Raw genomic sequence first — 24,179 nt, forward strand, 5'->3', positions numbered from 1 at the left:
TCTAATACTCATTGTCTCCAATTCCTCTCCTTCCAGTCTCTCTTGCACCCCCTCCAATTAGGTCTTTGTTTCTGCTTTTGTCAGAGGATCACTGATGGACTCCACGTGGCTAAATCCAGTCGTATTTTTTCAGTCTTTTTTTTTTTTTTTTTTTTTTTTTTTTGCGGTACGCGGGCCTCTCACTGCTGTGGCCTATCCCGTTGCGGAGCACAGACTCCGGACGTGCAGGCTCAGCGGCCATGGCTCACGGGCCCAGCCACTCCGCGGCATGTGGGATCTTCCCGGACCGAGGCACGAACCCGTGTCCCCCACAGCGGCAGGCGGACTCTCAACAACTGCGCCACCAGGGAAGCCCTTTTCAGTCCTTTTACTTGACCTGTCAGCATTATTTGGTACAGTTGATCACTTCCTCATCCTTGGCTTCCAGGTTATCACACCTAGATTTCCTTATACTTTATTGACAGCTACTTCTCCCAAGTTCTATATCTTCCCTTGCTCTAGACATAGGAATTCTTCTAGGGCTCCATCTTTGGATCTCTCTTCTTTTTCTACAGTCACCCTCATTGGGGCTCTTATCTACTCGCAAGACTTTAAATAACTGCTTGAAAATTTTATCTCCAGCCCAAGATTCCATACTCATAACCAACTGCCTACTTGACACCTCCACTTGAATTTCTAACAGACATCTCAAATTTAATATGTCCAAAAATGAACTAACTCATGATCTCCCCTTCCCACCCTCATCATAAGCATGTTCCTACCTCAGCTCTCCCGTCTGGGAAAAGGCAACCCCATCCTTCCAGTTGCTCAAGTCCCAAACTGGGGAACCATTCTTGATACCTTTCTTTCACACCCCACGTCCAAGATTCAGTAAGTTCTGTCTGCCAACTTGCAGGATATATGTGGATGCCATTTCTTGTTGCCTCTACCATCCTAGACCAAGTCACCGTCATCATCTACGGTCCAGATATTTGCAATAAATAGCCTCCTAGTTGGTTTCCCTGCTTCCACCCGTGCCTCTCTATGTTCGAAGTTCAGCAGCCAGAGTGACACTGTAAAAGTCTAAGATTGTGTCACTCGTCTTCTCAAAGCCCTCAAATAGCTCTCCACGAATAAAGACTAAAGGAAAAGCCCTATGCAGTACTGTCACCACCTGCCACCCTCCTGTATTATCTGACTCACCACTCGTCTTCTTTCTTGATCACTGTACTACGGCTCCACCAAACTCTCTGCAGTAACTTAAACACCCACGGCAAGCTTCCACTTCAGACACTTTGCATTTGCTATTGACTCTTCCTGGAATCCTATTCTTCTAGATGTCACCTGGTTTGGTTCCTCACCTCCTGCAGATCTTTGGTCAGTGAACCCTTCTTTGACTATCCTATTGAAATAGCAATCCCCGGGAATTCCCTGGTGGTTCAGTGGTTAGGACTCAGGGTTTTCACTGCCAAGGGCGCAGGTTCAATCCTTGGTCAGGGAACTAAGATCCCACAAGCCCCTTGGCGTGGCCAAAAAAAAAAAAAAAAGCAATCCCCCTGCATGGCATGCTCGACCTCCCTTCCCAGCTTCATTTTCTCCATAATACCTACCACCACCTGACATTTACTTGTTTATTGTATGTCCTTCTCAAGAAGGTAAGCTCTGTGAGAGTAGAGATTTTGGGGGGTGTAAATTTTATTGAAGCACAACATATTTACAGAAAAGTATAAAAATAGCAAGTGAGCAGCTTGATGATTGAGAACAACAACTTGCATATCTTGTTCAGTCCCCTGTACCCAGTACAGGAGATACTCAAATGTTTAATGAATGGTTGAACTGAGTGTACATGTTACTAACAAGGCTAACATTGAAAATAAAGTTGCAGAGGGATTACATACAGTGTGATAAAACTTTTAAAAATCCATATCACCTATTTTTTTTATCAACTCATATGAAGTAAAAGTAGGAAAGTATTAAAATACCAGCTTCAGAGTGGTGGTTTCCTCAGTAGCTAGTGGGGAAAGGGTTGGGAAGGGATAAAAGAAGACAAATTTTTTTAATAAAAAAGCAAATCTGTCAAATTATTAATATTTGTTAAAAGAGGGTGATGCATATTTGTTGTATGTGTCTCTGTGAATGTTAAACTCTTTTACAGTTAGTCTGCCTCCCTGCTCTTACCTGGTCCCTTCTCATACAAAGCCACTTCCCTAGTTCCCCTCGGTACCATGAGCCTGTCTGACCTGTACATCCAGCATGTCTGAAGCATTTAGGAGAAGGAATGATGGGCATTCATGCTCCCAAGGGTGAGAAGTCTGATCCAAGCCCAAGAAAGTGTCGGTCTTGGTACTGTCAAAATCAAAGTAGTTCCCCCTCTCTAGAAATGCCATTTGAGGGAATAATTAAAAAGAAGGGGAGGGCAGGGGCACAGAGGGCTTCCTGTAGATAAGCAACATAGGTGATTATCGGCAGGAGTTGGTGGAAGGAAAGAACCAATTTTTGCTAGCAAATTGTAGGGAAAGCCCTGTAATTTTGGAAAAACACTTTTTTTTTTGGACAAACATTTTAATGGATAAAGGAGCCAAGAAATTTGGACCTGATATAAATATGGTATTTTATTCTGCTATGACCAGATAAGTATTAGTTGTAGTAATTAATGGAGGTTTTGTTTTACCATGTGCTTTAAGAAACTAGCAATTACCAATTGTTCTTGAATTTTAATACTCATTTTCAGAAGTTAAGAGTTGTCACAGAGTTTTGGCATGGACTTTTCTGTTGGCTTAGAATTGCTGATAAAGCCTGAAAGATGAAAAAAGTCATATTCCCCTACATTCTAAAGGGTACCACAAGAACTGGGCACATGCTCCCACAGGGTTCACTAGGAAGTGAGAAATTCACAACCTCTCATTCCTAGGCCCCCACTGACATATAACCATGCAACAGGGTCAGATCCAGAGGAGAGGATCCTTGTGGTGGTAGGGTGAGTCCCCTGGCCCTCCCCACAGGGCCGGGGGAATCAGGCACCAAGAGAATGACTGGAGATATTGGGGGCATCTGACATCACTGGAGCTTGCTGTCTTTATCTCCAGCAAAACCACAAGCCCACTTCAGGGCTACTACTCCGAGTTCTTAGGAGAGCTTGCACGTGCGCCTGAAGAGTGGGTATTCGGTGGTAAGGAGGTGGGGAGGAATGTAACAGGTGCCTGCAACTGTCTGGAGATTTCTGAATGGAGGGGTGTTCTGGTGGAGTAACCCCACCAGCAGAATGTGAAGGCCTCTGAGCATCCGCCTTTGTGCTGTGCCTTGGAAAAAAAAGGACAGGCCCACTCTCTCCGATTTCTTTGCCGTCAGAGGTCACAAGACAGGATTTCAGTGGATCCTGGGTGGGGTGACCATATGTATTACTGATCAGCTAAACCAGGACCATTGAGCTCATTCTCAAGGGGGAGCTAACCAGACGGGAAGCTGGGACTGTGCTGACAAACTGGGAGATATGTTTATCCTATGCCTGAACTCACCGGAGGAAAGAAGTCAGAGGGTGGGCAGGAGCAATGGCTTTGTGTCCCAGGGGCTGCCCCACCAAACTAGCGGGTGACCCACCTGGAGAGGGGTTGGAGGTGAGGACAGAACTAGGCTACCCCTCTCTGAATGAATATAGTGGGCTGGGATGAAGCTGCACACAGCCCACAGACTGGCGCGCATCTCCCTGTGAGGAGGCCGCCTGCTGGGGCAGGCCACCGGCCCTGGGCCCAACAGGACTAACACAGCGGACCGGCACCTTCCTTCTTATCCCTCACCTGACCCATGCGGGCTGGGCATGCGGGCATCTAAGAATCAGGTATGAATTTCGAGTTTTGAACTGGTCTCGACTAAGTTTTAATAACCGTAAGTAAGCACAAAATTGCTTTTTCTCAGGTTATGAGCTCCTAAAGGGGATTTGATAGCCTGGCGAGGGCGAGAAAGCCGTTTAAAATGGTGACACCAGACAGATTAGGTTTATACCACCAAAGTTAGACTTAATAATAGAAAATCTGGGTGTGCCTTTTAAAGAGGTGTCAAAGGAAGCCCACTTGGACTTCTCTGTGGGTCCAGTGGTTAAGACCACGCTTCCACTGCAGGGGACAGGGGTTCCATCCCTGGTGGGGGAACTAAGATCCCGCATGCCTCCGGGCCAAAAATAAAAAAAGAAGCGCACTTGCGTCCCCTAACACTGTAGGAGTGCTGGGTAGGGAGTGTAGTCCACCTAGTGCGGGCCACCCGCTTGCAAAGGGAGCAGCCTCCCAGGTCTCCAGGCGCTGCGCGGCTGCAGACTACATTTCCCGAAAGCCTTGGCGGTGGTGCGCTTCGGCTCCTGGTTTGACGTATTCCGCCGCTGACTGGGGCGCTCGTGGGCGAGGAACGTGGCCCTGGCGCATGCTATAGTCATTTTTGACATGCGCAGAGGCGAATGCGTGCCGCTTGGTGTTCGCTCCATCTTGAGAAAGTGAAGAGGAGGCAAGAGCTTGAGCGCGCGCGAGGTATTTGCCCTGCACTCTGCTCCCGGGGCCAGGCTACGCTCCTCCCGTGGCCGCCACCAACCACCCACGCCCCGTGGCTAGAACACGCCAGACCGGGGCCTTGCGCCCTCTCCCCCACCCCGGCTCTGCCTAGTGGCCGGAAACTGCCATCTCCTATCAGTGATCTGCTGGACAGTTTGGGGAGACGTTGAATCATATGAGGTAGTCTAGGTAAGTGGAGAAACTTAAGGTAACAATAGCTCCCCTCTCTGAAAAAAAAGTTTGGCTTTTCCTGAGGGGCTGTAAGTTTCTACTCCCCCGAAACACGGTCATAAAACCAGAAACACCATCTCCTTTTCCTCTCTCCTCCCGTCTGCTCTCTTCCTCGGTACAGGAAGCGTCCTGTGCAGCTAGGCTGGAGGGAGAATAATGAAGCCTTGAGTGAAGGGTTACACTCATGGTAATGGTAGTCTAGGTAATTAGCACCAACTCTTCCATGGAAAATAACTTAAGCTGGATGAAACGTTGAAAAAAGCATTGCAAAGAGCTAACAGGAGAGTGAAGAATTAAGGATCAGAGTCTAGGAGAAGCAAGAGACTAAGTCATAATCCCAACACTCAAAGCTGCTTTTGCCTGAAGGCATTTGCTGGTGGAAAGAGACACCTGTGAAAGCCAGCAGTAAAGTTGGTGGACTTGCAGTATAAGGGGTACAAATGTAAAAGTGTTGAAAGCTGGGAGTCTGAATAATCACCCCACATTTGAACTGGGACCCCAAATGAAGACATGCTCAAGAAAATGTTAAACTGGAGATAAGCCCTGGCATAGACATGTCTCCCAAATTCAGGTTGTCTTGGAGGTGTAGAGATCCTCAGCCTTCAAACTCTATAACATTGACCTAGTGGTGTGCCCGGGTGTCTGACAAAAGCAAATGGAAATGATCCTTAGAGAAAGGTATTATCATCGTAGACATCAAAGTATTCACACACACACTTCATTTTTAGTAACTTCCAGCACATTCTCAAAGATAACTAGATACACAAGGACATAAGAAATCGTGAAAGAACATGCAGAATTAATAGACAACAAACAGACCCAAACACTTCTGGAATTATCAGAGAAAGAGTATAAAATAGCAATTCTTAGTATTTTTAAAGAGATAAAAGACAAGGTTGAAAATATCTACAAAAAACAAGCTTTAAAAATTGGCCTAGCAGTTTAGAAAAAATAACCAAATAGATTGTTTTTTTTTTTTTTAAAAAAAAAAAGCTAATTTAGGGCTTCCCTGGTGGCGCAGTGGTTGGGAGTCTGCCTGCCGATGCAGGGGACGCGGGTTCATGCCCCGGTCCGGGAGGATCCCACGTGCCGCGGAGCGGCTGGGCCCATGGGCTGTGGCCGCTGGGCCTGCGCGTCCCGCAGCGGGAGAGGCCGCGGCGGTGGGAGGCCCGCGTACCGCAAAAAAAAAAAAAGCTAATTTAAAAAAACAACAGCTGTCTGTTTAGACAGCAAATTAAACATAAAAGAAGAGAGAATGAACTGGAATATCGGTGAGAAGAAATTGTCCAGAAACTATTATTGCACAGAGACAATGAGATGGAAAGTATAGAAGACAAAGTAAAATACCTTAAGCCATTGGGTAGAAAGCCCAACATAAATTTAATCAGATTCCCAGAAGGAAAATACAGAACAAGCTATATGAAAGACATACCAAGCTACAGATTCAAGAAGCCCAATGAAACTCAAGGAGCACAAATAAAAATAAGTCCACAACAGATACATCACGGTGAAACAATAAAATATAAAAGGTAAATAAAATCTTAAAAGCAATTAGAGAAAAAGATCAATTAACTTCAAGAAGTAACATCTGACTTCCCAATAGCATCTGTGGAAGCCATACGAATGGGGAATGAAATCTTCATTGTGCTTAAAATATCTGTCAACCTAGAAGTATGTATACAGCAAAATCTTTCAGGAATGGAGACACAAGTATCTTTTATACAGCTAAAAACGGTCAATACTTCTTGCTCTCTGAGTGACCTGGCGCAAACTTGTTTTAAATGGGGCTACAATTGTCCCACCTGTTGGGACTTAATGCTAGGATTGAGTTAATATCTGTATAGGACTTTGCTCCTTGCCCGCTCGTAGTTGGTGTTCTTTAAAATGTTCGGTCCCAAGGTGAACAAGCTGGGATTGTGGGGGTGCTGCCCTTGCGGGGAACTCTCCGCGAGCGCGTCCCGGTGGGAGCGAGTGCTGCAGGGTCCTGCTGCCCGTCTCCCGGCCCGGACAACGCGTGCCTGCCGGTGGCCACGAGGGGGCGATGCCACACCGCAGTGGGTGCCCGGGAGGCCACAGAACTTGCACCAGGTGAGCCTGTTGCCGGCTTCCTCTCCTCTTTCTTCTTTCCCTTTCCGCCTTTAAAGGATGCTGGAATTTTCGCAGCATCTAAATAACGATATACTCCATCCACAAGGGATGCACCTGAGGGGGAGAGATCTGGAACACTTGGCAATAGGGCTGATCAGCGTCAGCGTCGGCTGTGGTCAGACCTGCAAGTCTCAGGCAACACTGTCATAAATAATGCAGGAGGGGCTCAGTACCTCCGTGGGCAAAGTGGGTTTTTTTCCCACAACTTTTTCTTCAAAAAAAATTCAAACCAACAGAAACGTTTTCAAAACTGTACAATCAACAAACATTCATATATCTTTCATCTGGATTCACTGTCAATCCAATTTGCCAGGTTATTTACACACACATTTTATTTTGTTTTGGCTGAACCGTTTTAGACCTACTTGCAGACATCCTGACACTTTACACCTCAAATACTTCACCCTGCATCTCCTAAGATCAAGGACATTTTCACACGCAGCCACAATACCATTATCACACCTAAGACGCTCAGCATGGATATAATTAAATACAATTAAATGATATACAGTTCCATATTTAAATTTCCCCAGTTATTCCAGTGTTGTCCTGTATAGCTGTAAATTTGTTTTGTTTGTGATCCAGGACCTGATCAATGGTCACCTCATTTTTTCTTTCATGACATTTTTTTTTTGCAGCATGCGGGCCTCTCACTGTTACAGTGGCCTCTCCCGTTGCGGAGCACAGGCTCCGGACGCGCAGGCTCAGCGGCCATGGCTCATGGGCCCAGCCGCTCCGCGGCATATGGGATCTTCCCAGACCGGGGCACGAACCCGTGTCCCCTGCATCGGCAGGCGGACTCTCAACCACTGCGCCACCAGGGAAGCCCCTTTCATGACATTTTTGAAGAGTCCAGGGAAGTTGTCTTGTAGAAGATTCTACCATCTGAATCTGTCGCCTATTTATTCTTTGTGATTAGATTCAAGAAAGTCAGTTTTGTGTAAATACTGCATAGGCCATGTTATCTTTTTCCCATTACATCGTATCAGGAGGCCCATCACATAGGCCTGGACTATATTAGTGACACTAAGTTTGATCACTGGGCTACATGTGACAGTTTCCTGTCATAAACAATACTCTTTAAACATTAACTCCCCATTTCCCCCTCTCCAGCCCTTGTCAATTATACCACCATTATACTTTCTGTCTATGATTTTGACTACTCTAAATACCTCATATATTTATTTATTTATTTTGGGCTGTGTTGGGTCTTCGTTTCTGTGCGAGGGCTTTCTCTAGTTGTGGCAAGCGGGGGTCACTCTTCATCGCGGTGCGCGGGCCTCTCACTGTCGCGGCCTCTCGTTGCGGAGCACAGGCTCCGGACGCGCAGGCTCAGTAGTTGTGGCTCACAGGCCTAGTTGCTCCGCGGCATGTGGGATCTTCCCAGACCAGGGCTCGAACCCGTGTCCCCTGCATTAGCAGGCAGATTCTCAACCACTGCGCCACCAGGGAAGCCCTAAATACCTCATATAAGTGAAATCATACAGTATTTTTGTTTTTGTGAGTTGCTTATTTCACTTAGAATAATGTCTTCAAGTTTTATCCATGTTATAGCATATTACAGAATTTCCTTCCTTTTTAAGGCCAAATAATATTCCGCGGAGTGTATTGGATTAGTCAAAAAGTTTCTTTCGGGCTTTTCTGTAACACCGTACAGAAAAACCCAGAGGAACTTTTTGGCCAACCCAATATATACCACTTTTTGGTAATCTATTCATCAATCAGACACTTGGGTTGCTCCCATGTTTTAGCTATTGTGAATAATGCTACTATGAACATGGGTGTACAAATGTCTCTTCAAGACCCTGAAGAGGGTCTTGGATAATTCTTAATTCTTTTGGATATAGAATTGCTGGCTCATATGGTAATTCTATTTTTAATTTTTTGAGGAACTTCCATACTGCTTTCTACAGCGACTGAACCATTTTACATTCCTACTAACAGTGCACAAGGGTTCCAGTTTCTCCACATCCTTGTCAACACTTACTGTTTTCCGGGTTTTTTTAAAAATAAATTTATTTATTTATTTTTTGGCTGCGTTGGTTCTTGGATGCTCTGTTGCGGTGCGCGGGCTTCTCGTTGCGGTGCGTGGGCTTCTCTTGTTGCGGAGCACAGGCTCTAGGCGCATGGGCTCTAGAGCTCAGGCCCAGTAGTTGTGGTGCACGGGCTTAGTTGCTCTGCGGCTTGTGGGATCTTCCCAAGCAGTGATCGAACTTGTGTCCCCTGCATTGGCAGGCGAATTCTTAACCACTGCGCCACCAGGGAAGTCCCTGTTTTCTGGCTTTTGGATAGTAGCCATCCTAATGGATGTGAGGTTGTATCTTGTAGTTTTGGTTTACATTTCCCTAACGATCAGTAATGTTGAGTATCTTTTCATGTGCTTATTGGCCGTTCATATGACTTCTTTGGGAAAATGTCTATTCAAATCTTTTGCTCATTTTTGAATCAGGTTGTTTGTTGTTTTGTTATTGAGTTTTAGGAGTTCTCTATATATTCTGGATATTAATCCTTTACCAGATATATGCATATATGTGTGTATATATACATGCATATATATGTGTATATATACATATATATATTTAAAACCTGAAAAACAGTTCTAGAGATTGTTTATGGATACACGCATATGGAGTAAATATATAAAGCTGTGTACAGGAATGATCAGCACTATATTCAGTGAGTGATGTTTGGGGCAGAGGGTGGGGATAGGGTCAGGTGCATAGGAAGCTTCAACCATAGCTGATGAGTTTTATTTATTAGAGTAGATCATGGTTAAATGGATGTTCATTATGTTGTTTTCCCTTTTTGTGTGTACACCTGAGATTATGTCACAATTTTTTTTTTTTTTTTGGCAGTACTTGGGCCTCTCACTGTTGTGGCCTCTCCCGCTGCGGAGCACAGGCTCCGGATGCGCAGGCTCAGTGGCCATGGCTCATGGGCCCAGCCGCTCTGCGGCATGTGGGATCTTTCCGGACCGGGGCACGAACCCATGTCCCCTGCATCGGCAGGCGGACTCTCAACCACTGCGCCACCAGGGAAGCCCCACAGAATTTTAAAAAACAAAATGTAGTGGTTTTAAAAAAATGTTTATTTATTTATTTATTTATTGGCTGTTTTGGCTCTTTGTTGCTGCCTGAGGGCTTTCTCTATTTGCAGAGAGCGGGGCTGCTCTTCATTACGGTGCGTGGGCTTCTCATTGCGGTGGCTCCTCTTGTTGCGGAGCACGGGCTCTAGGTGCACGGGCTTCAGTAGTTGTGGCTCACGGGCTCTAGAGCGCAGGCTCAGTAGCTGTGGCGCATGGGCTTAGTTGCTCCACGCATGTGGGATCTTCCCGGACCGGGGATGCAACCTGTGTCCCCTGCATTGGCAGGCCATTCTTTTTTTTTTTTTTTTTTTTTTGGCAGGCCATTCTTATCCACTGCGCCACCAGGGAAGCCCAAAATGTAGTTTCTTAAAGAAAAAAAAAAAAAAAAGCTTTAATTTATTGAGCAACTACTAGGTTCAAAAAGCTTAACATTCATTATCTACTTTAATCCTCACTTCACCCCTTTAATCACTTGCCACCACTCTGCCCTTTGTCTACTCCACTCCAGTCACACTGGCCTCCCTACTGCCTTCTTTTTTGGGGGGGCGGGGGGGTGGCTGTGTTGGGTCTTTGTTGCTGTGTGTGGGCTTTCTCTAGTTGCGGTGAGCAGGGGCTACTCTTAACGTGTGGTGCGTGGGCTTCTCATTATGGTCACCCCTTACTCGGCTCCCTTTAAGGTGAGGAACCTGCCCGCAGAACGGGCGCATTTGGTGGGGCCGAGCTAAGAGTGTGTCCAAGGCGTGCACGAGGGCTCCATCGCCCCTTCCATCTCCGGGGATCTCCGGAGTAGCCCCCACCGGCCTCAGCACATGGGAATCGGCAGTCACCGACGTAGAGCTGGCCGCCACTCGAACTCCCCTCCCCCCCAATCCATCCCCGCTCCCCACGCCCCTTCTCCGGCTCGCCACTCTCGGCGCTCGCCTGTCTCCGCCCTGGCCCCACGTGCGCGCGTGCTCGGGTGCTCTGCCCGGGAAGTGCTGGCGGGAGCGGCGACAGCGGCGGGAGGTTCGGTTGTCGCCCGTTGCTGCGTGGCACCGTGCTTGTTAGCCGCCATTGCAGGTCAGGCTGCGGGGAGCGAGGGCCGAGCCTGGAATGGGGGAGAGGGTGCGAGGGAGCGGGAAACTAGGGAGCTGGGGCCGGGCAGGGCACGCGGCTCGAGGAGAGGAATGGCGAGCTGAGGGGCACGGAGCAGGGGAGCGGCGGGCGGGGGAGGGGAGGCCGGGAAGGGGGAGGGGAATGGGGAGGGCCGTGCAGAGGTGAGGGCGACCCAGAGGGGCCCCTGGTAGGAGGGCCGGGAATTTGGAGAAGGGAGCAATGTGGAGTCAGAAGGTGGAGGGAAGGAAGGGAGCGAGCAGGGCAGAGCGAGAGAAGGGCTGAAGGAGTGGCCGAGCGTGGGCGGAGGACGGAGAAGGGGGCGGCGCGGGCCGGAACCTCGAGGTACGTGCAGAAAGGGGCTCTTCCCTGTGTGGGGAGGGAACCCAGCACGGGATGCTTGCAAGAGTGGGGTAGAACTGGAACCCAGGAAGTAGCGGGAACATCAGAAAGGAGACTTAGCCGGGTATAGGACTGTGAGGTTCCTTCGAGGGGACATTTTAAGTCGTGGGGGAGAGGCTGCCGGGAGCGGTAATTGGGAGGGTGGTTGGAAGGAAGAGACAGTCTGGAGAGTGATCCAGCTTCATTTGTGGGCAGAGTGAGATAAGAGTGGGTGAAGTCGGGTCCTGGAGGAGCGAAGTACTTTAGAATTGAGAGGGGAATTAGGGAACGATTTGGAAAATGAGGGTGGTAGAGGGATAACGTTTAACGAGTAATCTTTGGGAGGAGGGAGAACGGTTTGGAAAGACTCTTCCGGGGGTGGGGAGTGGAGGAAGGCAGTTTAAAGAATAGTTTCCTTGGGAGGTAGGAGAAAGGGTAAACAGCTTGGTGAGAGGTCCTAGAGAAATTCTCAGGGTAATTTGGAGGGGGATGGGGAAGAGAGGGGAAGCGGATGGAGAAATCCCAGAGAGTGGGCGGGGCTAGAAACAGGAAGTGTTTGTACCTGAAATTGAAGGGAGGGGAGGGGGTCGGGGAGAGGGTGGAGAAGATGGTGGCTGGTGGGAGGGGAATCCAGTACAGAGGGAGACCTCAAGTAGAGCTATAAAGGAAGGGGCTTTGGGGAAGATAGGGTGCCACAGCAGTAGGAGGAGGAAGGGTAGAAGGGGCCGCAGAGTAGCAGAAGATGCAGAAAACTGGAGTAACTCAGATCGACTGAAGCCATCTTTTCTGCCCATTGTCTACAAATACCAGTAATTGATTCCCTCCTCATGGGAATCTTAAAATGTGATAGGAAAGTAAAAAAAAGTTTGGCCAAAAAGTTCGTTCAGTTGTTTCAGCAAGATGACTCTAGTAGGGCTTAGTTTCTTTAACTTCATTCAAAACAATTTTGCTAGATTATATTGTGGCAGCATTTTAAAAAAATCTTATAAGGAAGAAAAAAAGCAACATTTTTGGCATATTATGCTTTATTATTTCAAGAAAGGTAGAAACACAGCTGAAACAAAAAAAAGATTTGTGCAGTGTATGGAGAAGGTGCTGTGACTGATCGAACGTGTCAGAAGTGGTTTTTGAAGTTTCTTGCTGGAGATTTCTTGCTGGACCATGCTCCACAGTTGGGTAGACCAGTTGAAGTTGATAGCGATCAAATGGAGACATTAACTGAGAACAATCAACGTTATACCACGCGGGAGATAGCCGACATACTCGAAGTATCCACATCAAGGGTTGAAAATCATTTGCACCAGCCTGGTTACGTTAATCGCTTTGATGTTTGGGTTCCACCTAAGGTAAGCGAAGAAAACCTTCTTGACCGTATTTCCACATGGGATTCTCTACTTAGACGTAACAAAAATGTTCCGTTTTTAAAACAAATTGTGACGGGCAATGAAAAGTGGATACTGTACGGTAATGTGGAATGGAAGAGATCGCCGGGCAAGTGAAATGATCCACCACCAACCACACCAAAGGCCGATCTTCATTCAAAAATGGTGATGTTGTGTATATGGTGGGATTGGAAAGGAGCCCTCTATTATGAGCTCCTTCCAGAAAACCAAACGATTGATTCCAACAAGTACTGCTCCCAGTTAGACCAACTGAAAACAGCACTTGACAAAAAGCGTCCGGAATTAGTCAACAGAGAACGCATAATCTTCCATTAGGATACTACAAGACTGAATGTTTCTTTTTTTCTTTTTTTTTTATTGCTGTACGTGGGCCTCTCACTGTTGTGGCCTCTCCCGTTGCGGAGCATAGGCTCCGGACGCACAGGCTCAGCGGCCATGGCTCACGGGCTCAGCCGCTCCGCGGCATGTGGGATCTTCCCAGACCGGGGCACGAACGCGTGTACCCTGCATCGGCAGGCGGACTCTCAACCACTGCGCCACCAGGGAAGCCCGAAGACTGAATGTTTCTTTGATGACCAGGCAAAAACTGTTACACCTTGGCTGGGAAGTTCTGATTCATCCGCCATATTCACCAGACATTGCACCTTCGGATTTCCATTTATTTCGGTCTTTACAAGATTCTCTTAATGGAAAAATTTTCAATTGCCTGGAAGACTATAAAAGACACCTGGAACAGTTCTTTGCTCAAAAAGATAAAACGTTTTGGGAAGATGGAATTATGAAGTTGCCTGAAAAATGGCAGAAGGTAGTGGAACAAAATGGTGAATACGTTATTCAATAAAGTTCTTGGTGAAAATGAAAAATGTGTCTCTTATTTTTACTTAAAAACCGAAGGAACTTTTCGGCCAGCCCAATATTATCCACTTTATAGGTAGGTAAACTAAGCTCAGAGGAATGAAATAATTTGCCCAAGGTCATGTAGCTAATAATGGTGGAGTCAGTTCCATCTCACACTCAGAATAAAGCCCAAGTTCTTTTGACAAAGAGCTACAAGGACCTCTCTGATCTGAGCCCTGCCTGCCCCTCTAATCAACTCAAACACAAGTTTATTCCAACCTCAGAGCCTTTACACCTGCTATTTTTACTCCAAAACTGCTTTTCACTGGGCTGGCTCCTTCTTACCCTTAAGGTCTTGATTCAAATACAAGGCTTTCCTGATAACACAATGACTTTTTGTCTCTTTAACCCATTTTAGTTTACATGTTGTATTTTTTATTTGCTTACTGTCTAACATCTGTTCCCACTACTTCCACCCCTCATGAGGACAGGGGCTTTGCCTGCTTTGTTCACTGCTATATCCTTAATGCTGGCACATAGTAGGTGCTCAATAAGTATTTGCTGAATGAATGACCTTACAGGGAGGTAAAACAGTTAAAAACAATCTAACTCAGTTCTTTGGGCATCTTGAAATAACAATTCTTGCATGGTGAGCTTCGAAGATTAAAAAAAATAAAAGAAGTCACAAGGCCTAGAACCACAGGATATATTTTTAAAGAAATGAGAGTTTCGATTCTCCCACCACTCACAGGCTGGACCTGGGGGTGTTCACAGGGCTTTGTGCTCTGAGAGCCCTTTGTCTCCAGAGAAGGAGGAACCCTGGCAGGAAGGGTGAGCAATCCACCAGCACCACTATTTGGGTAATAACTAGGCCTTTTCTTCCCAGGCTTGTTCTGCTGCTCCCCACACCCCTTCCCACAGGCAAAAATCTTCTCTATTTAATCAGGAACTGGAGCTCTCTGAAGACCCTGGAGGTCAACCATGAATTGAATAAGGTGTGACAGGCAGAGAGAGCAGTACTTGATGAGGGAGGCTGAGTTCTTGTGATCTTGGACAAGGAAACTTTTCTTTCTCTCCCTTTTTTTTTTTTGCTGGTGGGGGGGTTGGCTACCATGGGGGCTTGAGTAAAGAGAGTTGAATTAATCATCTCAGTTCCCAGCCCACTCTCTTAATTGGTTTGTACAAGGCTTCTCTCTGGTTTTATTAATTCACACATTCATTCATTTCTTTTTATCTCTATCCTCCACTCCCATTACCCTCCTCCCCCATTCCGTTTAATAAAATACCTCTGAATTTGTGTGTAGCTTTGTCAAATGTATAGTGTTGTCTCATGTGAATGTGAATTTAATTTTTTAATTAAAAAGGATCTGCTATAAATCACTTCTGTTCCTTACTGTGGTAGTCAGTAAGAAACTCCTGGTATTCATATCTTTGAGCAGTCCCCTCTTGCACTGCATAGAGGTGACCTTACTCAACAAATAGGATATTGCAAGGATAACTGCAAATTCCAAGGCTAGGGGATGAAAGACATCACAGTATCCTCTTTCTGTCTCATTGATCACCCACTCTAGGGGAAGCCGGCTACCATGCTGTGAGGACACTCAAGCAGCCCTATGGAGTGGTCTAAGAGGAGCTGAGGCCTCCTGCCAACAGTTATTACCAACTTACCAGCCATGTACGTGAGCCATTTTGAATGATTCTCCCGCCCCAGTCAAACCTACAGACGACTACAGCCCCAGCAACATCTTAACTGCAACCTCATGAGAGATCCCAAGCCAGAGCCAGTTAGTCAAGCCATTCCCAAGTTCCTGACCCACAGGAGCCTTGTGAGATAATAATGTTTATCTAACTCTCCTGTGTCACAACATATTCTTTTTTCCCCCACCATTTAAAAATGTAAAAATCATTCTCAGCTTGAGCCGAGCTGTACAAAAACAGGTGATGTGTCACATTTGGCTCACAGGTCTTCGTTGACTCACAGTCTGCTTAGCTGTTTTGAATCGTTGCATAATTGTAATTGTTCCATAATGTGCCTTCACCATATTTTGCATATTTACTCCCAGTGAGGGGCATTCAGTTTTTCTCCTACTCCCAGCTACCACCGACAACAGCTGCCGTGAACATCCTCGGCCTTGTGGGAAGGGCCCTGGGATATTTGTCCAGGAGTGGAATCGCTGGGTTTCAGGGTCTTAGTCTACACTCAGCAGTGCCACATGAGAGTCCCATTTCCCCACACCCTACCAACACTTGGTGTTATCCAACTTCCTAATGTTTGATAGTCCGTGACTTGGTTTCTCCTCTTTGTTTGGCTTGCATTTCCCTGATAACTAATGAGTTTGAACATCTCTTTGCCTAGTAGCACACATTTAGGTTTCCTCTCTAAGTTGCCCATTCGTGTTTTCACCCATTTTTCTATTAGATGTTTCTGACTTTTTCTTATTGGGAAGACTTCTCCTTTCCAGGCCTCAGTTTCCCCATGTGCACCACAGTTACCTACAGGGCTCTCCTGAAATGCCATCCTTGTTTCTGAAATCCCTACAGCCTATTTTAAATAATAAAAATGTGGCTTGGGGTTGAATTTTTACATATATTATCTCATTGAAGAAACCAAGGGTTTATTTGGGAATTATAACTGAGATTTCTGGGTTCAGAGAGGTTGATGACCAGTCCAGGGCCACCCAGAGGAGTCATGGGGTTGAGCAGATGCCTAAACTGAGTTCCACTAGGAAGAGTTGGGACTGCAAATCAAAATATGGCAGGAAACAACACTTCTCTTGGGTCAAGTTGGAAATGATGTTTCTAAATGATAAGAGGAGACAAGGCACTGGAGAGCGTGGGGCCTTCTTTTCTAAGCTGGCAGAAGTGAAACTATTCATAACTTTTCTTAGGGGCAGTTTGGTGATTATGTGCCAGAAGCCTGAAATGCCTGCACATCCAGCTTTGACTCAACGAATTCCCTAGGAATTTGTCCTGAAGCAGTAATTGGTCAAAGATGAGGAATGTGTTTGGTGGTGGGGAAACAAAAATCACACCTAAGTATCCCACTTCAGGAGATGGAATACTACATATGCATATGATATCTTAAGAAAGATGTTCTAGGGAATTCTCTGGCAGTCCAGTCGTTAGGACTCTGTGCTTTCTCTGCCAAGGGCCTGGGTTTGATCCCTGGTGGGGAAACTAAGATCCCACAAGCCATGCACAGCGAGGCAAAAAAAAAAAAAAAAAGTTCTATAGAAGGATTTCTAATGCTAGGGAAAGATGTTAATAATTCAGTTAAGGTAAGGGGAGGGGAGGGATCCATTATAAAATGATGGGTACGGAATGATCTCATTTTTCTAGGGAAAAAATACGTATGAAGGAAATCACTGGGAAAATACAATGATGTACTGAGTGCTTGCTATGGGCCATACACTGTTTTTAGTGCTTTTTATAGCCTCATTTAATTGTCACACAACTCTGAGTAGGTGCTGTTATTATTCCCATATTACAGGTGAAGAAACTGAGGTCAGAGAGGTGAAATGAGCTGCCAGAGGTCACGCAGATGGTGAGTGATGAAGCCAGGATTCGAAGCCATGCGCTGGCTCCAGAGTCACCCAAAATAGTCCCCATGGTCACCTCCATGTTTACATCTGAGGAGTGAGACCAAGATGATCCTTATTCCCTTTATCTGTATTTCCTGATTTTTCTACAATTAATATTTCTTCTACAATTAATATTTTTAAAAGCCCTCTTGTAGTGGTTGGTGCCTTTGAAAGTATGAAAGAGGAGAGAGTTTTGGAGGGGAGGTGTTGTGTAGAGAAAAATCAGGAACGGGATGGGGCTTGGCTCACCTCAAACCCTACCCAAGCCCCAAACCCTCTCTCCTTTCATTCTCAAAAATATCAAGGAGGGGCTTCCCTGGTGGCGCAGTGGTTGAGAGTCCGCCTGCCGGTGCAGGGGACACGGGTTCGTGCCCTGGTCCGGGAGGATCCCGCGTGCCACAGAGCGGTTGGGACCGTGAGCCGTGGCTGCTGAGCCTGCGCGTCCAGAGCCTGTGCTCCTCAGCGGGAGAGGCCACAACAGTGAGAGGCCCGCATACCGCAAAAAAAAAAAAATCAAGGAAGTCAAAGGTCTGATATCTGCTGTGTGACCTTGAACTGGTTCCTCACCCTTTTGGAGCCCTTTTCGAAATACGTCACAGGGAAGGGCGGGGGTGGGGGGGGTAGGGGGTGCAGAGAGGAGGAAGCTGGCGCCAGAGGTGCAGCAGGGAGGGACAGGTCTAGGGATGGGTCCCTTCCTGTCATCTCCTCTCCCCCGGGGCTTTGAGGAGTGACTTACCCAGTCTCTGAATGTAACTCTGGGAAAGTCTGTGCTGCAGTGAGCACTGGACAGCGAGTCCAAAGACCTGGGTTCTGCTCACATCTCACCATTGGTTACCTGTGTCCTAGTCAGTTCCATTTCTGAGCCTTGGCTTTCTCAGCCATTGAAGGGGCAAATGCCTGGCTGGTTGTGACAACGTGAGGAAAGGTGCTTTGTGAGAGGCTAAGCAACTGTGTGCTATGTCATGGGTCAACAAACTACGACATTACTTCTGTAGTTCCTTTTTAACAGCTTTATTGAGATATAATTCAAATACCACACAATTCACCCACTGAAAATGTACACTTCAGCAAATTCTAGTATATTCACAGTTGTGCAAGCGTCACCATGAGCAAATTTTCGTCATGCCCCAAAGAGCCCTTTAGTTATCACCCTCCCCCGCCCCAGTCCCCTCAGGCCCAGGCAACAACTCCTCTGCTTTCTGTTTCCAGAGACATTTCATATCCATGAAATCATACATGTGCCATCTTTGTCTGGCTTCCTTCACTTAGCATGTTTTCAAGGCTCATCCGTATTGTAGCATATATCAAACTTTGGTTCCTTTTTATGGCTGAACAATATTTCATTGTATGGTTATACCACATTTTGTTTATCCATTCATCAGTTGATGGACATTTGTGTTTTTCTTCTACTTTTTGGCTGTTATGAATAGCTATAAACTTTGATGTACACATGTGTGGATTTATGTTTTCATTTATTTTGGGTATATACTTAGCAGAATTGCTGGGTTAAATAGTAATTATGTTTAACATTTTGAGGCAACACCTGTTTTTTGTTTTTGTTTTATTTATTTATTTTTGGTTGCGTTCAGTCTTCGTTGTTGAGCACAGGCTTTCTCTAGTTGCGTCGAGCGGGGGCTACTCTTTGTTGCGGTGCACGGGCTTCTCATTGTGGTGGCTCCTTTTGTCGTGGAGCATGGGCTATATGGGCTTCAGTAGTTGTGGCTCGCGGGCTCTAGAGCGCAGGCTCAGTAGTTGTAGCTCGCGGGTTTAGTTGCTCCGCGGCATGTGGGATTTTCCCAGACCAGGGCTTGAATCCGTGTCCCCTACATTGGCAAGTGGATTCTTAACCACTGAGCCACCAGGGAAGTCCCAACACCTGTTTTTATATAGTCCAGGAGTTAAGAATGGTTTTTATGTTCTTATGGTAGGGAAAAAATGGTAGGGAAAAAATCAAAAAAAGAATAATATTTTATAATGTGAAAATTACACAGAAGTCAAATTTCAGTGTCCACAAAGAAAGTTTCACAGGACAGCTGCTTTCATTCATTTATGTATTGTCTATGGTGCTTTTGCATTACAGTGGCAGAGATGAGGAGTATGACAGACCATTTGGCCTTCAAGCCTAAAGTATTTACTGTCTGGTCTTTTATAGAAAATGTTTGTCGACCCCTGAACTGTGTGTTGGTATTATTAATTATTGTTTGGTGGAGGCAGCTTGAGTATGCTGCCTTGATTGGAATAGGACTCAGGTTGCCAGGTGCTGGCCTATGAGCATAAAGGGATGAGAGCGCCTGTCTAGCCCCATTTTCTGGATTGAGAAACTGAGTCCTGCAGGAGGGCCCAGGCTCATGCAAGCTGAGGGGGAAGTGAGGGCCTAGCTTTCTTTTACTCCTTGGCAGCCTCCTCACCTTCAGCTAAGAACACCCAGTTGTGAATAATTCATGGCTAATGTTTGCATATCACTCCATCTTGTCAGAGCACTTTGATCATCATTAATTAGTCAGAACCTGGCTCTGGCTGTTGCCTAATAAAACATAAACATAAGTGGCTTAGATGTCTCCATTCCTAAAACTGAAGGTTCCATCTCCATAGCAAGGCTTTGTACCCGCAGATTCTTTCTCTCTGCCCATCACCTCATCACCTCTCAAAGACCTACTGTTCTGGCCTGAAAGTCAGGTTTCCTGAAGGATGGAGGGCAGTTGCAGGGTTGGAGCCCAGTCCTCATAGCAGAGAAGTCACATCCCCTCTCTGCCCCTCAGTGTCTTTGTCGGGAAGATACGAGTAATGATGCCTATCTCTGGGGTTGTTTGTATTTGTAAAAGTGTTCTGAAAGGAGCCCTCATACACTGCTGGTGGGAAGGTAAAATGGCACAGCCATTGAGGGACCCTCCCAGTTCCTCAACTGACTAAATGTAGAGTTACCGTATGACCCAGCAATACCATTCCTATGTATATACCCCAGAGAAACGAAAACGTGTCCACACAAAATCTTGTACACAAATGTTCATAGCAACATTATTCAAAATAGCCAAAGAGCAGAAACAACCCAAATGTCCATCAGCTGATGGATGGACAAATAAAATGTGGCACATCTATACAATGGAATATTATTTGGCCATAAAAAGTAAAGAAGTATTGATACACGCTACAAAATGGATGAAAACATTACATTAAGTGAGAGAAACCAGACACAAAAGGCCACATATTGTATGATTCCATTTATGCAAAATGTCCGGAATAGGCAAATCCATAGAGTCAGAAAGAGATGAGTGGTTGCCAGGGGCTGTGGAGGATGTGGAGAGTGACTGTAAATGGACACAAGGTTTCTTTGTGGGGTGATGGAAATGTCCTAAAATTGAACATGGTGATGGTTTCACAACTCTGTGAATATATTAAAAAACATTGAATTGCAGACTTAAAATGGATGAATTTTATGGTACGTAAATTATACCCCAATAACACTTTTTTAAAAGTGCTCTGAAAACTGTAAAGTGATGAGTATGGTGTTACTCACATGCATAATAGATGACCTGTCATAATGGATGGAGCTGAGTAGTCTGACCTGTTAGTTTAGGGTAGTTCCTAAGACTTTTGAAATTGGAGACACCTGGATATCTTCCTGTACATTATCTCAGGCAACTCATTTAACTCTGAGGCCAGCTGTAGAATTGGGACAGTAATCTCTGTCTCTTAGGATTGTTGTGACAATTAAATGAATACTGTAGGAACATGCTGAGCTTGGTACTTGACACCTAGTAGATGTCTAGTGAATGATGATGACTATTTCTACATTGAGTTACCCGACTCCTCCCAGCCATCCCAGGGAGCGAGTCCGTGCTCTTCCACTCTCCTCAGAATCTACTGTTTCCAAATCTTGCCTGATCATAAGAATTACCAGGAGCATCTTTTAAAAATACAGATTCCAAGGCCCCACTTCAGACCCATTGATAAGAATCTGTATTTTTAAAAACTCTCCAGATGAGTCCTATAATCAGATAAATTTGGAAGTAAGGCTGGTCCAACCTGGAAACATTTTGCTTCTTATTTATACCCTTCCACAAACCCTTATTTTCCATTGTTTGCTGTTTCACCCTGACTCGCTTTTCTTTTGCCAAAGATCCCTCTATTTAAGAGCTCATGCTCTTGACTTCAGTAATAACGCCAGCATGAGATTTTATAATTTCCTCATACTTTAATTCAGGGCAAAGATTGATAACATTAACAATAACAGCAATACTGAACCTACATGTGTTTGGTGCTCTGCAGGGGTTTCCCAGGGACCTTTATGTCCTCACAGCAGCCTCGTTAGTGGATTTAAATAAGTTAAATAACTTCTATCTTTGGGCTTCCCTGGTGGTGCAGTGGTTGGGAGTCTGCCTGCCAATGAAGGGAACACGGGTTTGTGCCCCGGTCTGGGAGGATTCCCACGTGCCGCGGAGCGGCTGGGCCCATGGGCCCATGGGCCCATGAGCCATGGCCGCTGAGCCTGCGCGTCCGGAGCCTGTACGTCCGGAGCCTGTGCTCCGCAGCGTGAGAGGCCACAGCGGTGAGAGGCCCGCGTACCGCAAAAAAAAAAAATTAAAAAAAAACTTCTCTCTTTTAGGAGAGAAAGTGGCACAGTCAAAATTGAATATATTTATATAAAGCACAAAATTAGGCAAAACTAATCTCTGTTTTTGTTTTTTTTTTTTTGCGGTACACAGGCCTCTCACTGTTGTGGCCTCTCCTGTTGCGGAGCACAGGCTTCGGACGCGCAGGCTTAGCGGCCATGGCTCACGGGCCCAGCCGCTCCGTGGCATGTGGGATCTTCCGGGACCAGGGCACGAACCCGTGTGCCCTGTATCGCCAGGCGAACTCTCAACCACTGCGCCACCAGGGAAGCCCTAATCTCTGCTTTCAAAGTCAAGATAATGATTACCCTTGGGTTGGGGGTTAGGGACTGATGGAGGTCAAAAAGATTCTTCGGGGGCAGGTCATGTTTTGTCCTTTATTCTGGGTGTTGGTAGCACGTGTGTTCATTGTCACTTAGGATCTGCTCACTTTTCTGTATTTGTGTTATACTTCAATGAAAAGTTTAAAAACATAGCAGTACTATATGATCCTAATTTTAAAAATTTGTATGTATACATTTGCACGAAAAAAGAATAGAAGGAAACTAAATCGAGGGACATTTTATAAAATAATTGGCCTAGATCATAAAAAATGTCAAGAAAGAAAAAGCAAAAGGATACGTACTGTGTAGCACAGGGAATTAAACCCATTATCTTGAAATAACCTATAATGGAGTGTAATCTGCAAAAATATTGAATCACTGTGTTGTACACCTGAAACTAACACAATATTATAAATCAAATATACTTCATTTAAAAAAAGAAAGAGAGGGCTTCCCTGGTGGCGCAGTGGTTGAGCGTCCGCCTGCCAATGCAGGGGACACGGGTTCGTACCCCGGTCCGGGAAGATCCCACATGCCGCGGAGCGGCTAGGCCCGTGAGCCATGGCCGCTGAGCCTGCACATCTGGAGCCTGTGCTCCGTAATGGGAGAGGCCACAACAGTGAGAGGCCCGCGTACCGCAAAAAAAAATATATATATATGGAATATGATCTCATTTTAATAAAATCATACATTATTTGTGCATCTTATAATATATGCAAAGAATATTATAAATCACTAGGCTTGACACTAGTCAGTCAAAGAGGCTTCTAGGGAAGTGGTGTTTGTGTGTGTGTGTGTGTGTATGTGTGTGTGTGTGTATGTGTGTGTGTGTTTTAATAAAACCATGAATTATTTTTCATCCTTACTAAAAACCCTGTGAAGTAGGATGTTGTTAGCTCCACTTTATAGATGGAGGAACTGAAGGTCAGAGTTTGAATCACTTGCTCAAGGTCACACAACCAGTACTCTTCCCACTCAAGCAGGCCTTCCCCAGAGACACTCTGAAGGAATAATCAAGGTGACTTTGTGATTAATTGGATGGGGGAGGAGACGAGGGTACAAAGAGAGGAAGGGATTAAAAATGCCTAGGACACTTTGAGCCTGACCAAGTGAAAAATAATCAGCAAGTCAGGAGGGAGTGCCAGGTTACTGTGGAAAGGTTTAAGCCAAAGGAATGAATACCTAATGATGGAATTTGGTGCCTCAGATGAGGGCTTAGAGGAAAGTCCATAAGTGCACTCCTTGTTAGCTGGCCTTGCCACTGAGCACCTGAAGCCCCGTGGCAAGTGGACATTTTAAAGAGAAAAAAATTTCAACCTCACACTTCTAGGCAAATGGTGTAGTCCTCTGAGTGCTTGGGTCCTTCTGCATCAGCAGCTTGTACTTTCTGTGGCTCTGTGTGGCCTGACTGACCAGGCTTAAAAGGCCTGCTGATGAATTTGAAATCTCAGGCTTCCAGCCTCTATAGGTCATCAGCAAAGACCAAAAGGCCTGGCATGAACGTGAGGTTATTATTCACCTAAGAAGTCGTTATAAACCACAAGAACGCAAGCCCAGCAGGAGGGAACGGCTGCCCAGCTCCCTAGGCACACCATGTCCTCATGCGTCCATCCAGCATGATTCATAATTAAATCTGCAGCAGGCAGGAGGCAAAATAGAATTTCGTGTAAACCTGTGTGGGAGAAGCACTTTGAATACAATTTAATTTTAAAGTTCTAGAGCTCCAGAACTTGAAATGCTTGTGACATTTCAAGTTGAGGTTGTTTCTCCCTACCCTTCACTGGGACCATCTCCGGGGAGGGAGATGACACAAAGGGAAAAAAGTTTTTGGGTCAATAGGTGTATTAGTCAGGGTTCTCTAGAGAAACAGAACCAATAGGATAGGTATAGGTGTATAGAATGAGACTTACGATGAGAGATTGGCTCACATGATTATGGAGGCCAAGAAGTCCCACGATCTGCTGACTGCAAGCT

At 45.8% G+C, this 24,179-nt stretch overlaps 1 protein-coding gene across 5 annotated transcripts in view; it reads left to right on the forward strand.

The window, feature by feature from the left end:
* The window catches only part of CDH3 (cadherin 3), a 114,284-nt gene that overhangs the window by 1,698 nt on the left and 88,407 nt on the right, over positions 1 to 24,179 (forward strand). Inside the window, exons 1-3 of one of the 5 annotated variants that reach the window (XM_059999835.1) lie at positions 4,446 to 4,703; positions 15,263 to 15,366; positions 17,182 to 17,235. In XM_059999835.1, the coding sequence (XP_059855818.1) occupies positions 17,233 to 17,235 (3 nt within the window). In that variant the 5' untranslated portion in view covers positions 4,446 to 4,703; positions 15,263 to 15,366; positions 17,182 to 17,232. Of the gene's footprint in view, positions 1 to 4,445; positions 4,704 to 10,949; positions 11,038 to 11,402; positions 11,416 to 15,262; positions 15,367 to 17,181; positions 17,236 to 24,179 lie in introns of those variants that run through there. The other 4 variants (XM_059999838.1, XM_059999834.2, XM_059999836.1 and 1 more) reach the window with 4 other exon arrangements.

The sequence above is a fragment of the Delphinus delphis genome, chromosome 20 (genome assembly GCF_949987515.2).
Source record: "Delphinus delphis chromosome 20, mDelDel1.2, whole genome shotgun sequence".
Lineage (NCBI taxonomy): Eukaryota > Metazoa > Chordata > Mammalia > Artiodactyla > Delphinidae > Delphinus > Delphinus delphis.